This window comes from Mandrillus leucophaeus, unplaced genomic scaffold, assembly GCF_000951045.1.
Source record: "Mandrillus leucophaeus isolate KB7577 unplaced genomic scaffold, Mleu.le_1.0 Scaffold335, whole genome shotgun sequence".
NCBI classification, from domain to species: domain Eukaryota; kingdom Metazoa; phylum Chordata; class Mammalia; order Primates; family Cercopithecidae; genus Mandrillus; species Mandrillus leucophaeus.
The window spans coordinates 1,478,516-1,490,774 of record NW_012103532.1 but is presented as its reverse complement, the minus strand read 5'-3'; the positions used below and the strand labels follow the sequence as shown (position 1 = coordinate 1,490,774).

Here is a 12,259-nt window from a genome sequence, read left to right as displayed (position 1 = left end):
TCATAAGTAGAGTAGCCCGTTCTTCTGCTCATTCTTATTTAGGCTCTGTTACTCTTAAGAGGATAAATGGCTGCTGCTTCTGTGTGTCTGGTGTCCTTAACATGCTCTAAAAATTAGGCTTCTTCCAGTCTTTGTCTTTAATTTCTGGTTTTAGCTGACACCTTCATTAATGGTCTAGTGCAAGCTTTCTGTCGACTTGAAGACTGCTGTGTGAAAGTGGTTTTGCTGTCCTATCAATAATGGTCATAATTTCCCCAATACTCTCATCAGCAGTGAATTGAGTCTTGCAGCAAAGAAATGGAAACCCCAGTGCAGTGGTTTGAAAGTGATTTGTCTTGTAGACGGCGTCTTCTTTCAGTAAAATCAGGTCAGTGCGGCACTGCTGGGTCAGATGTAAGTCTAAGTCAAATTAGTTGGAGGAAATTGATCATTTGAACCTTAGGTTATTTTGAGCTACAGTAGCTTTTTAATATCTCTTTTTTTCTTTATATTTGTTTTAATAAACTTTCATCATCATCATCATCATTCGCCAAATTAAATGTCTTCTCAGTTTCAGCTAAGCCTTAGATAGAGGAAAGAATGCCGTCTACTTAGCCCACAGAGGCAGCCTTCCCTTCACAGTTTTGGGGCTGGCTTCCGTGATGGCACTGTTGTTGTTTAAGCACTGAAGCCCACTCCTCCTCCTCATCTTCTGGCCAGCCCCCTTGCTGAGCTTTGTTTATTGCACCGACTGGCCCCTTGACCAGTCTGTTCTTCATTGCTATTGAAAGTTAATGGGGGCAAAATTGCATTCCCAAACATTTGAACCTGAAGTGGCCAGGGCCGAACTTAGTTGATCTCTGGTGATCGGTTCAATTTAGTTACGATTTTTTGCCATTAGGCTGGGGCTGAATGATGGTGATTTGGTTGAGGCCAAATGTCTGAAGAAAATTGGCTCTCTGATAAGAGTGCTGTTATCAGAGGGGGCTACCTTCTCATTTACATTTAGATGAGTATTGATTATTTATTTACTCAGAGAAGTGAGATTCGTTTCCAATCTTATCTTTCTCGTCTCTGCTTGTCAGCAGAAAGAGAGATAGAGCTCCTGACATCAAGCCAAGATAACAGCACTTTGTAGCAAAGATAAAAGTTGGAATGGGCCTTTTTCTAGTGTTGACTGAAAGGATAAGTTTTAAAAATTAGAACTGATGGGTCATGCTTTCAAAACCTTTCCTGAAGGTTCTGTGGTTTAACTAGGCAGGAGAATTGGTTTATTGGAACAGCCTTGGTCTTTCTTCTTTTGTAATAGGAATTGTATTTAATTTGATTATATTCAGCTGTTTCACCGAGAGCAAATGGTGTATTGGCTCAGAAGAAGCTAAAGTGTGACCTTATTGTCATGTCAGCTTGTTCCTTTTTTATTATTTAAATTCCAAATTATCCTATCTGAGCCTCAGAGGGGGTATAAGCTACAGCGGTTATCACTTGAATATAGTTCAGTGCTTATATTGAGATCAAGCAGAAAATGATTGTAGTTGCCCCTAGAGGAAGAGTTATAAGCGATGGAGCTGACACTAAATGCAGACATTTTAGAATAGCTGGTGTTGGGTCTGAGCTCTGATACAGACAGCATCAGCATAGTGGCTTGGCTCAGTGAGGAATGCAGATTCAGTCAGCCCCTGCCGCAGAGTGGTCAAGGCTTGGCACAATCCTCCTGGAATGGGTCTTCCTGCCATAAGTCTCCAGCCCATTGTCAACAGTGCCACGAGAAGAATCTCACCAAAATATAAAGTTGATTGTGTCACTTCCCTGCTCTGTTAGCATCTGTTGCTTATAAGAGAAAATCCAAATCTTGACCAACAGTCTGGGCCAAGCTTCTCAGCCTCAGCTCCCCCTTGAACAAGCTTGCTTTTAAGCTACAGGCAGCATTTAAGATTAGAGACTTGCTTGGCAACCAGGATTCCTACAGTTCCCTAGTCTCTCAGGTCCTACAAATATTGTCTAAAAATGACAAGTAAGTGTCAGAACTCACAGAACAAACCATGACACAGATATCAAAGGACATGTGATGCTACACTACCATCCAACATCCATCTAATGAACGTTTTTTGAGCATCAACAATGCACCAAGCACAGAGATGACTCATCCCTGCCTCGAGGCTGCGGGAGGCAGCAAGACAGCTTGAGCAGGTAAATTATAGAAGAGCCCAGTGAGTGCTCCTACCAAGGTAGGAACAAGGCGCTGTGTGGGAGCACAGAGAAGGGGACAGGTAGCCCCACCCTCCCCTTCCCTGAGGTGGAAACATCTGAACCAGGTTGTCTTGAAGGAGGACTCCCAGCTAGGTGAAGAAGAGGGAAGAGGGATTGGCACGTGCAGAGACCAGGAGGCACTGAAGAACCCACATGGACCATGGAAGGTCAGTGTGGAAGAAGCCAAGGCTGTGTGGGGTGGACATGTGAGCTCACAGCCAGCGTCACGTGTCCTTTGATATCTGTGCTGCCATGTTTTGTTCTGTGGGTTCTGACATTTACTCATCATTTTTAGACTGTATTTGTAGGACCTGAGAGACTAGGGAACTGTAGGAATCCTGGCTACTGAGCAAGTCTCTAATCTTAAATGCCGCCTGCAGCTTAAAAGCAAGCTTGTTTAAATAGATATGCACCCTGCACCCCTACTTTGGACACATGAGGGAAAGAGGATAGACATTCGCTTTGATGCCAGCATTCCCTGCCCCGGTGTGCCCTCTCTGGTAAAGCTGTGAGCCTGTTGTGACTCATAGGCTAGGGATCTACCTAAACCTTATCACAGTGGTTTCTGTTTCAGTCTATTTGCAATAAGAGCAGCTCTCATTGACTGAGCACTTTGCTAAGGGAAGTCCTGGATTGTCTCATTTAATCCTCACAGCAACCTTCTGAGGGAAGCTCTGTTATCCCCATTTTACAGATGAGATTAAATTCCTTCCCCAGGATGCATAGCTGGCAGCATTACTCCCTCTCAGGGCACAAACACCAGGGATGCTTTGCTCAAGCCTAGCATTTCCTCTTACTGCTCACACTTAGTTTTTTTCTGGCTACGAGAAGCTCTTTCAGATTAAAGCAGCTCTTTAAATTGGTGAATGGAAAACAATTGACATGAAGACATAACCATGAAAGTGTTCAGTCTTTGACTGTCATTTTTCCTTGCACAGGTGATTCTCAAACTTGTTCGTATGGTCAGCAATGATAATGATAAGTTAATTCATCTATATCCTACCTTGATCCCAAAAATATTTGAAATTATTGTAATAGATTTTAAAATACACGAACCACTGAGTGCAGTGTTGTGTGTCTGTGGTCCCAGCTACTCAGGAGGCTGACACGGGGGGGTTGCTTGAGCCCAGGATTTCTGGGCTATAGCCTAGATGAGCGCTGTGCTGATCAGATGTCCACACTAAGTTCAGCATCAATATGGTGACCTCCCAGGAGTGGGTAACCACCAGATTGCCTAAGGAAGGGTAAACCGGCCCATGTCGGAAATGTGCAGGTCAGAACGCCCGTGCTGATCAGTGATGGGATCACACCTGTGAATAGCTGCTACACTCTAGCCTGAGCAATATAGCAAGACCCACCTCTTAAAAAATATATGTACATACGAACCAATAAACTATATGAGAGTAAAAGTAACATGAAGATTAAACGACAAGTTTACGAGTCCCCAGGAGGAGGAGCTGGCAGAGAAATGCATGTCCAGGTCATCATAGTCACGCAAACATTCAGTGCTGAGCTTCCTGATGGGCAAAGGAGAAAGGGACATGATAGCAACTAGTTACAAGATTTATGTTAAACTTTGTAAAGATACAAAAGCAAGCCCTTTGCTCCACGGAAGTACAACTTCTCCTGATACCAGGATCTGAAAGAAGTTTCTCCCATGGGTCTCTAGAAAGAAGACACAGAGCAATAGAGGCGACAGTATGTCTTCCCTCTCTTCAGACTTGGGCAGGCACTTGCTTTCCATTGGATTTCAGCTTTCAGCTGGCTTGCAGCTGTTAAAGAATTGGATGCTAAAACCTTTTACGTTTCAGTCAGGGGTTAAAGGGATCAAGGAAGCTGCTCTGAGCATGTAGCCACCAACCAACAGATTCTACAGATTTTCTTTGAAACTTATGTGCTGAGATGTTTGCCTCGGGTTTACAAAATCCCATAAAAATCCTGCCTGGGTATTATAACTTGGAACCCTCCCAAAGTGCCCAAAGCAATATTTTGTTCCTAGGCCATTTGGTGGCATGGTATTACTGCAATAAATACATCACTGGAGTGCCCAAGCAGGTTTTCTCGTCGCTGCAGAGTAACTGCTTCCCAAAATCTTCCTTTTGTGTTCCTCTCTGCTGTGAAGTGGGGGGCATGTGGCTTCATGCGCAGCTGTGACTTTTTAAATCCTCTTTCCAAAGTGTGGACGTTGCCTTGAGAACCTTGTGCTGTTCAGTGTGAAAGAGCCTTTTATATTTTATATAATCATTTCTTTGGCAAAAAGTATATTCATAGAAATTGACCTCACAGTTTGTCTTTTTGAAATGGCTTTTGGCTGCTATTTTTATTTTCCTCCCATGTCAGCCTCCTAAAAATTAAACAAGTATTTGATGGAGACTGTACTTTGATATATAGTAGGTCTGGGTTATCATAATCTTGACTGTCAACAGGCGTTTATTAAGAACTTTGTGTGAGTGAGATGCTGTGGTTCATAAGCAGTATAGAGAGTGCAGGCCTGGGCAGCCCTCGGTATGAATTCTCCCACTTCTGCTACTTCCTGAGGGACACTGAGCAAGTTATTTAACCTCTATAAATCAGTTTTTCCTCCATTAAGTGGGTTTATACTCTTTACATCTTAGGGTGACCAAAGAGTGAATGAGATGATCTGTACATAAAAGGGCTAGCACAGCACTTGTCACATAGTAGGGCCTGTGATATGGTGGTAGTTAGATTGTCCATGCTGCTGGGATCTCTTAGTATTATTACAGTCTGATGATGATGATGATGATGATGATGATGATGATGATGATGATATTAGTAGCTGATACTTAAATCACACTATGAATGTGTTGGACATTGTTCCAACTGCCTTACAACTATTAGTTCATTAAATCTTTAGACAGTCCTGGGAGGTAGGTGCTATTATTATCCCCTGTTTTATAATGAAGAAAACTGAGAGGTTAAGTAAGTTGGCCCAAAGTCATACAGCAAAATTGCTTGGCCAGGACTTAGGCCAACGCAATTGGGCCCCAAATTTATGCCCTTAACCACCTGGCTATATTACCTCTCCTATATACTCTTCCTCTCATTACACAGTACGACCTGAAGTTATCAGCCTTGCCTTTCTGAGGGGGAAAATGTGTAAAATACTATAATCTTTCTCTGTGAAATGTCCACTATTCAGGTAAGGATTATGGAGAGAAATGCAGATTTATAAAAAGCAGTTTTCCATTTGGATTTAGATATCAAGTTTCATATGCAGCTTAACCACCCTGCCTTCCCACAGGTTGTTACCCATTGGTCCTTTGCTAAGTTCAGAAGTGGGTTTCCAAATTGTTCTTCAGCTTTGATGGACGAGCAGTAAGTACCCAGGGCAGAAAACACGCGGATTTTCAGTTACTGACTAAACTGAGCGTAGACTATTAGCAATATTCCTAAGGAAAGATGGACGGGCCTTCCTGGATGGATTGAAAGATAAGGTGATCACATCTGATCATGTTTGCATAAGAGGCAGTGGTACTACAGTGGACTCAGAATGCAGCCAGAGCATGAAATATTTGGTATGTGTGAATTTTGTTAAAATAAATAGTTTCAGATCATTTTCATTTTGAATGTGTAGAAGTTAAGTGATTCAGATTCTGGATGAATCCACAGATCTACAAACCTGTATTTATGGTATAAATTGTGGCCTCTTTATAATTGGCCAGTAATTTATAGTTTGCAGGAGGAAGGAGGGTTCAAGGCAGACAGCTTTAGAGCCAGAAGATCCCCGTGGATTTCATTTCCCCCTTCCTACTTTTTACCTTTGTGATCTTGGGCAAGTTACTTCATCAGCATCCCAATCTGTAAACTGGGGCTAATATGCCTCTGGGGGTTGCTGTGAGGATTCAGTAAGGTAAGGTATATAGCATGCTTGGCACATAATAAGTACGTATTAAATGAAAGTCATCATTATACTAGGCTTCATAGGACAAAGTCCAAGAAGCTACTTTCAGAAAACTAATTTTAATAGAAATATCTGTAAGATCCAAGAAATAAAATAAATGTCAGATGATGGCATTTATGGCTTTGAGAGTGGAGCAGGGAGTTGTCTTTAGGGATAAGGGATCCTTCCTGGTACTCCCTGACTCCCTGTTTTCCCTGATCCACGTTTCCCAGGCAGCTGCGAAGACTGGTAGGAAAAAATGTGCAAAGGAGACCGGCCTGAAATTCCTCCTGATGCAGCCAGGCCTTAGTTCCCAGTAATCAGGAAAGTAGTAGCTTATATATAATCCAGCTGTCAGGTAGGCTGACAGCTTGAGAAGCCCAACAGCCTGTGCTCTGCTCTCAGAGTACACATGCCAGGGTGCAGGGTTAGCTTCACATGAAAATATGTCTACATAAACAGATCCTGTCTGCTTTTGATTAAATTACTGCATGTGAATGACCCATTGGAGATGCCACAGCGTGTGCTAATTATATAGTAGCCTCAAAAAAAATGGCATAGTAAGAAATTGGAGAACTTTTAAGTTTATCTGGTGTTTTTAAATTACAAAAGTGGCCTTCATTTATTATAGCAAATTTGAAAAATACCAAAAAACACAAAGGAAAAATAAAAACACTTATTAATTCCACTATCAATTATAACTACCATTCACATTTTAGAAATAACCTCCTAGTCTTTTTTCCTCTATTCCTTTACGTATTTTTTTGCTTAGATTTACCTTTTTAAAATTCATACATAATGTTTGTATGTATTTGTGGAGTACACATGATATTTTGTTACATGCATAGAATGTGTAATGTCAGGGTATTTGGGTACCACCTGGAGTATTTATCATTTCTCTACACTGGGAACATTTCATGTCCACTGTTCTAGCTTGTTTTGAAATGTATAGTACATTGTTGTTAACTGTAGTCACCCCACTCTGCTACTATTTTAAAAATTATAAGTTGTATTTTTATAATTATAATTTAAAATATGCTGTAATTAGCTGCTTTCATAAAGTTAGCATATTATAAATGTGTTTTGTAAAATTAAATATTTTTGTACCATCACATTTAATATTTTTATGGTATTGCATAATATTTAATCAGTCCCTGTGTTAGACCTAGGTTCCTCCCAAATTTGGGCTATTATTTTTTTAAAAATTTTTGGAGATCGGGTCTAGTGCAGTGGCACAGTCATAGCTCACTGCAGCCTCAAATCCCTGGACGCAGGAGATCCACCTCAGCCTCTCCAGTAGCTGGGACTACAGGCATGCACCACCACACCCAGCTAACTTAAAAACTTTTTTTTGTTGAAATGAAGGCTCACTATGTTTTCCCAGGCTGGCCTCAAACTCCTGGCCTCAAGTGATCCTGCTGCGTTGGCTCCCCCAAAGGGCTGGGATTACAGATGTGAGCCACCATACTCGGCCTAAGAAATGAATTATTACAGCTAAACTTTACACCCAGATTTCACTGTAAATTTATAGAAGTGGATGTCAGTGGCTTCTACACACTGTGTTGCTGGGAGGTTTTGGAGATGGGAGCAGTCAGAGATTGTTTAATAGGCCATTGTCTTGGAAAGCAGCCCTCTGGGTTCAGGGGTAACTCCCTTTCCTCTACTAGACTAAGGGGGCCCACAGCTGTTTTCTTAAGGTTCAGCTTTCTAAGATTCCTTCCACCCCGTATTATGTGCCATCATCTACTGATCAATAGCAGATGTGCCTATTAATTGACAATTATGGGCATGGACAGGTGATAGGTAGTAGAGACTACAAGAATTATCTGCATTTCCTTCCATACTTTGATATACTTAACACTTTTTTTTTTTTCTTCAAAGAGACACAGGGATTCTCTCTGTTGCCCAGGCTGGAGTACATTGGCATGATCATAGCTCACTGGAGCCTCCAGCTCCTGGGCTCAAGCAGTCCTCCTGCCTCAGCCTCCCGAGTAGCTGGGACTACAGGTGCGCACCACCATGCCTGGCTAATTTTTAAATTTTTGTTATTGTTATTATGTTGCCCAGGCTGGTCTTGAACTCCTGGGTTCAAGCAGTCCCCTCAAAGTGCTGGGATTTGAGAGAATCGCTAAGTGGGGGCTACCATGCCTGGCCCTATTTAACACTTTTGAAATTAGAATTTTTTTAAAAAATGAATTTACTACCTATAATTTTAAAACACAATACCTTTTTGATGTAAATATAGTGTATTAGAGTTTAAAAGAACTATGTATACTTCTATGTATATGCTTAAATAGTTGTATATGTTTTAAGAATTTGTTTACTTACAAAGGTTTAAAAGCTTTATTTAAGTAGTGTAAAAAGGACTGAATGTATGTAAGAGAATGTATGTAAGAATTCAGAATAGGCAGAAGTGCTAATGAAATACCAGTTAGAGAAAAGATCAAATATACCCTGAAACTGAAATGAATCTCTACAGTGCTACAGCTGAACATAGAACGTGGGAAAGAGAATGACTGGAAATGAGTGAAATGCCTCATACTGATGATAGAGAAGCACTAGATGTGATTAATCCACAAGCTGACAACAGCTGAAGAACATATCTAAAAATACGTGTTCCGCCTGGGAGCCCTGCGCGGCCTCTGATGCTTGCCTCAGATCTCTCACCTCTCCTTCTGTCTGACCAAACACGCCTTTCAGAGTCAAAATAATAAGACAGTTTCTTATGCCTCTAATCCTTTCAATAACCATTAACAGATCACAGGAGCAGTCTTTTGAATCTGGTCATTGGACCCGTTAGGTGTTATCTGAGAAGAACAAGATTGTCATTTGGGTTGACAAAGAAATACATGAATAAATGTATAAAATGCTGCAGTGTTTTATTAAGGTCTGCCAGAAGAACCCTCTATGTGATGCAGGGTAGCTAGTATTCCTGGCTTCCAGTACTATCAAACCTTTGTCTCTTGTGTTTTCATAAATGTGTCAACAAAAATGTGAATCAGTAGTCACTGTCTTTTCATCATCATAACTGAGGAATCTGAGATTTTTTTAATTTAAAAAATTTTTCTGCATATGAATGCCAGGTCATATGAGCTTTATTTAAGCTTACCTGTTTACAATTTGTTTTGAATTTTTTGGACTGTTGTTATATTAGAGTTCTACACATATCTTATTCCTGATTGTAATTTACTATTACATAATTATTAATAAGTACCTTTGCCTCCTGTGAGGCAGGTACATTTCTAATAAGCATTTTTCCTACGTCACCTCTGATCCTTACAACAATCTTTCAAGGTATAACTGTTCCTACATTATATATTAGGAAACAGAGGTTCAGAGAGGGTAGGTGACCTGGTCATATCTGAGAAGTGATATAGCCATGTACAACTCCAGGTCACTCTGACTCAAAGCCCATTTACCTCTTACTTGGTTTCAGGGAGAACTGAGTGGAAACAGACCTGATAATAGAACAGATGAGTATGTGAAGCCTTATGCAAAAGAAACCCCAAACTTCCATCTTGGATAGCTAGACCCTTAAGACAGACTTTAACACTTTACTAAGGCTTTATCAGCTTTTCACCAGTATATGGTGTTTTTTAAATGTTAAATTCACTGTTTCAGACTTCCTCCCCTCCTCCTGCCCCTTTGATCTTCCAGGCCCTCAGTACCGCCTAGAGAAGCAGAGCGAGCCCAATGTCGCCGTTGACCTGGACAGCACTTTGGAGAGCCAGAGCGCATGGGAGTTCTGCCTGGTCCGCGAGAACAGTACGTTGGCCGCCTCGCTCCGTGCCCGCTTTGTCCGTTGCAAACTTGCTTAGAAGTCATGTGTTTGGAAGCGCTCACTGATCTGGTTTCCCTAGGCAGATTTGAAGTGACTGTTTTCCAAGGCAGACTGCAGTCTTCGTGCCAAAAGTATATTCCAAAGTGAAATGATTGATTTTGTGCTTTTTGGTAGAGAGGCTGCATCCTGTTTAGCACTTTGTGATTAATATTTTCCTGTTAAACTGTGTCTTCCTAAGTTGGGAGCATCCCTGGAAACAGCTTAGAAGTATGAGGCCTTTTCTGAAGCAAAGGCTATTTTGTATGTAAAGCAACTGGCCCTGTCGGTATCACTATTCAGACATCAGGTTTTAGAGAATTTTAACCATTTGCTTATTCTAGCAGGAGGCAGTGTAGTGATTCCTTATGCTATGTTGAGAACTTTAAAACTTGTTAACTTTGTTCATTCTCTCTTCAGAGTTTCCAAATTGTGCGTTTGCCATCCTCTCCTCCATACTCCTACTGACATAAGGGCAAGTGACGTGTGAAACTGCGCTTGAGGCAGCAGACTGTCTGTAGTCATTCCTGCTTCGGGGCTTTTACACAGACTGTTTCTTCCACCTGGAACGCTCCTTCCCCCATTCTTGTTAATAACTCTTTCTCATTCTTTGTCTCAGTTTAAATGTCCTGTCTTCAGAGAGGCCACTGTGATCTTCCTGTCCCCCATTGCTTAAAACTGATCCACCCCTCATTTGAGTTCCTTATTGTGTTCTGCCATACGGCATACTACTTTTTCTCCAGTGCGTGTGTTTCTATCTATTCATTTATTTATTATTCTTATTTTTTAGAGATGGAGTCTTACTGTATTGGCCAGGCTGCTCTCAAACTCTTTTTTTTTTTTTTTTTTTTTTTTTTTTTTTTTTTTTGAGACGCAGTCTCGCTCTGTCACCCAGGCTGGAGTGCAGTGGCACAATCTCAGCTCACTGCAACCTTCGCCTCCCAGGTTCAAGCGATTCTCCTGCCTCAGCCTCCCGAGTAGCTGGTACTACAGGCGCGTGCTGCCACGCCCGGCTAATTTTTTATATTTTTAATAGAGACGGGGTTTCACCGTCTCTATGGTCTCTATCTCCTGACCTCGTGATCTGCCCACCTTGGCCTCCCAAAGTGCTGGGATTACAGGTGTGAGCCACTGCGCCCAGCAGTTCAAACTCTTGGCCTCAAGCAATCCTTCTACCTTGGCTTCCCAAAATGTTGGGATTACAGATGTGAGCCCCTGCACCCAGCCCGTATTTAGAATTACATATTTTTCTCAGTGATTGTTTACTATCTCTCTCCCCTGCTAGATTGTCAGGTCTGTGACGGTGACCCTGGCCCATGCCAAGTTACCCTTCATATAGATCTGCTATAGACTGTGTGCTGCAGGACCTCAGTAAACATGGATTGAATGAGTGAATGGATGATAGGTCTTTACTCACGCCACTGACCCTCTCAACAAGATCAGGCTGCTTGCTTGCTCTTTGTTTTTTTTGTCGTTTTGGTTTTGGTTTGGTTTGGGGTTTTTTTTGAGACAGAGTCTTGCTCTGTTGCCCAGGCTGGAGTGCAGTAGTGTGATGTAGGCTCACTGCAACCTACACCTTCCGGGTTCAAGCAATTCTCATGTCTCAGCCTCCCAATAGCTGGGATTACAGGCATGCACCACCACTCCTGGCTAATTTTATTATTATTTTTTTTATTTTTAGTAGAGATGGAGTTTCGCTCTGTTGGTCTCAAACTCCTGGCTTGGCCTCCCAAAGTGCTGGGATTACAGGCATGAACCACCACACCGGCCTAAGATGCTACTCTTTGACTCGGGCCCCAGACAGCCTGTTCTGCAGAGCATGCACAAAATTCACCAGGAAGGTGAAATATGCTTTTGGCATTTGGCTGCAAATTCTCAAAGGCAGAAGGTTGCTGTCCCCACAGTCTGCAACCAATTATAAGTACCTTATGTGAATAACACATAGAAATAAAAATCACTGATTCCCAAATGGTCCAAAAAATTCAAATGAGTAGTAAACATTTGTGAAAATGTTTATCCTTATCAACATTGTAAAATACAAACATTTTAGAGCCACATATCAAATAAGCCAGGTATTTCAAAGGGAGTCCTCATTGCTGGAGAGAATATAGAGAAATAGGCACACTCAAACACTGGAGTCTGTAGTATAACAGTATAATATAGCTGGAAATATCAAAAGACCTAAAAATGTTTTCTCCAGTATATCTGTTTTTGGAAATTATCTTAAGGAGGCCGGGCAGGGTGGCTCTTGCCTGTAATCCCAGCACTCTGGGAGGCTGAGGTGAGTGGATTACCTGAGGTCAGGAATTCGA

At 41.7% G+C, this 12,259-nt stretch overlaps 1 protein-coding gene across 3 annotated transcripts in view; it reads left to right on the top strand.

Annotated features, from left to right (window-relative positions):
* MAPKAP1 (mitogen-activated protein kinase associated protein 1) overlaps positions 1 to 12,259 on the top strand; it is a 252,106-nt gene that overhangs the window by 162,624 nt on the left and 77,223 nt on the right. For 2 of the 3 annotated variants that reach the window (XM_011988690.1, XM_011988688.1), the window contains exon 7: positions 9,788 to 9,895. The exons of the other annotated variant lie outside the window; for it this stretch is intronic. In XM_011988690.1, coding sequence (XP_011844080.1) covers positions 9,788 to 9,895 — 108 coding nt within the window. The remainder of the gene's footprint in view (positions 1 to 9,787; positions 9,896 to 12,259) is intronic. 3 annotated transcript variants of the gene reach the window in all.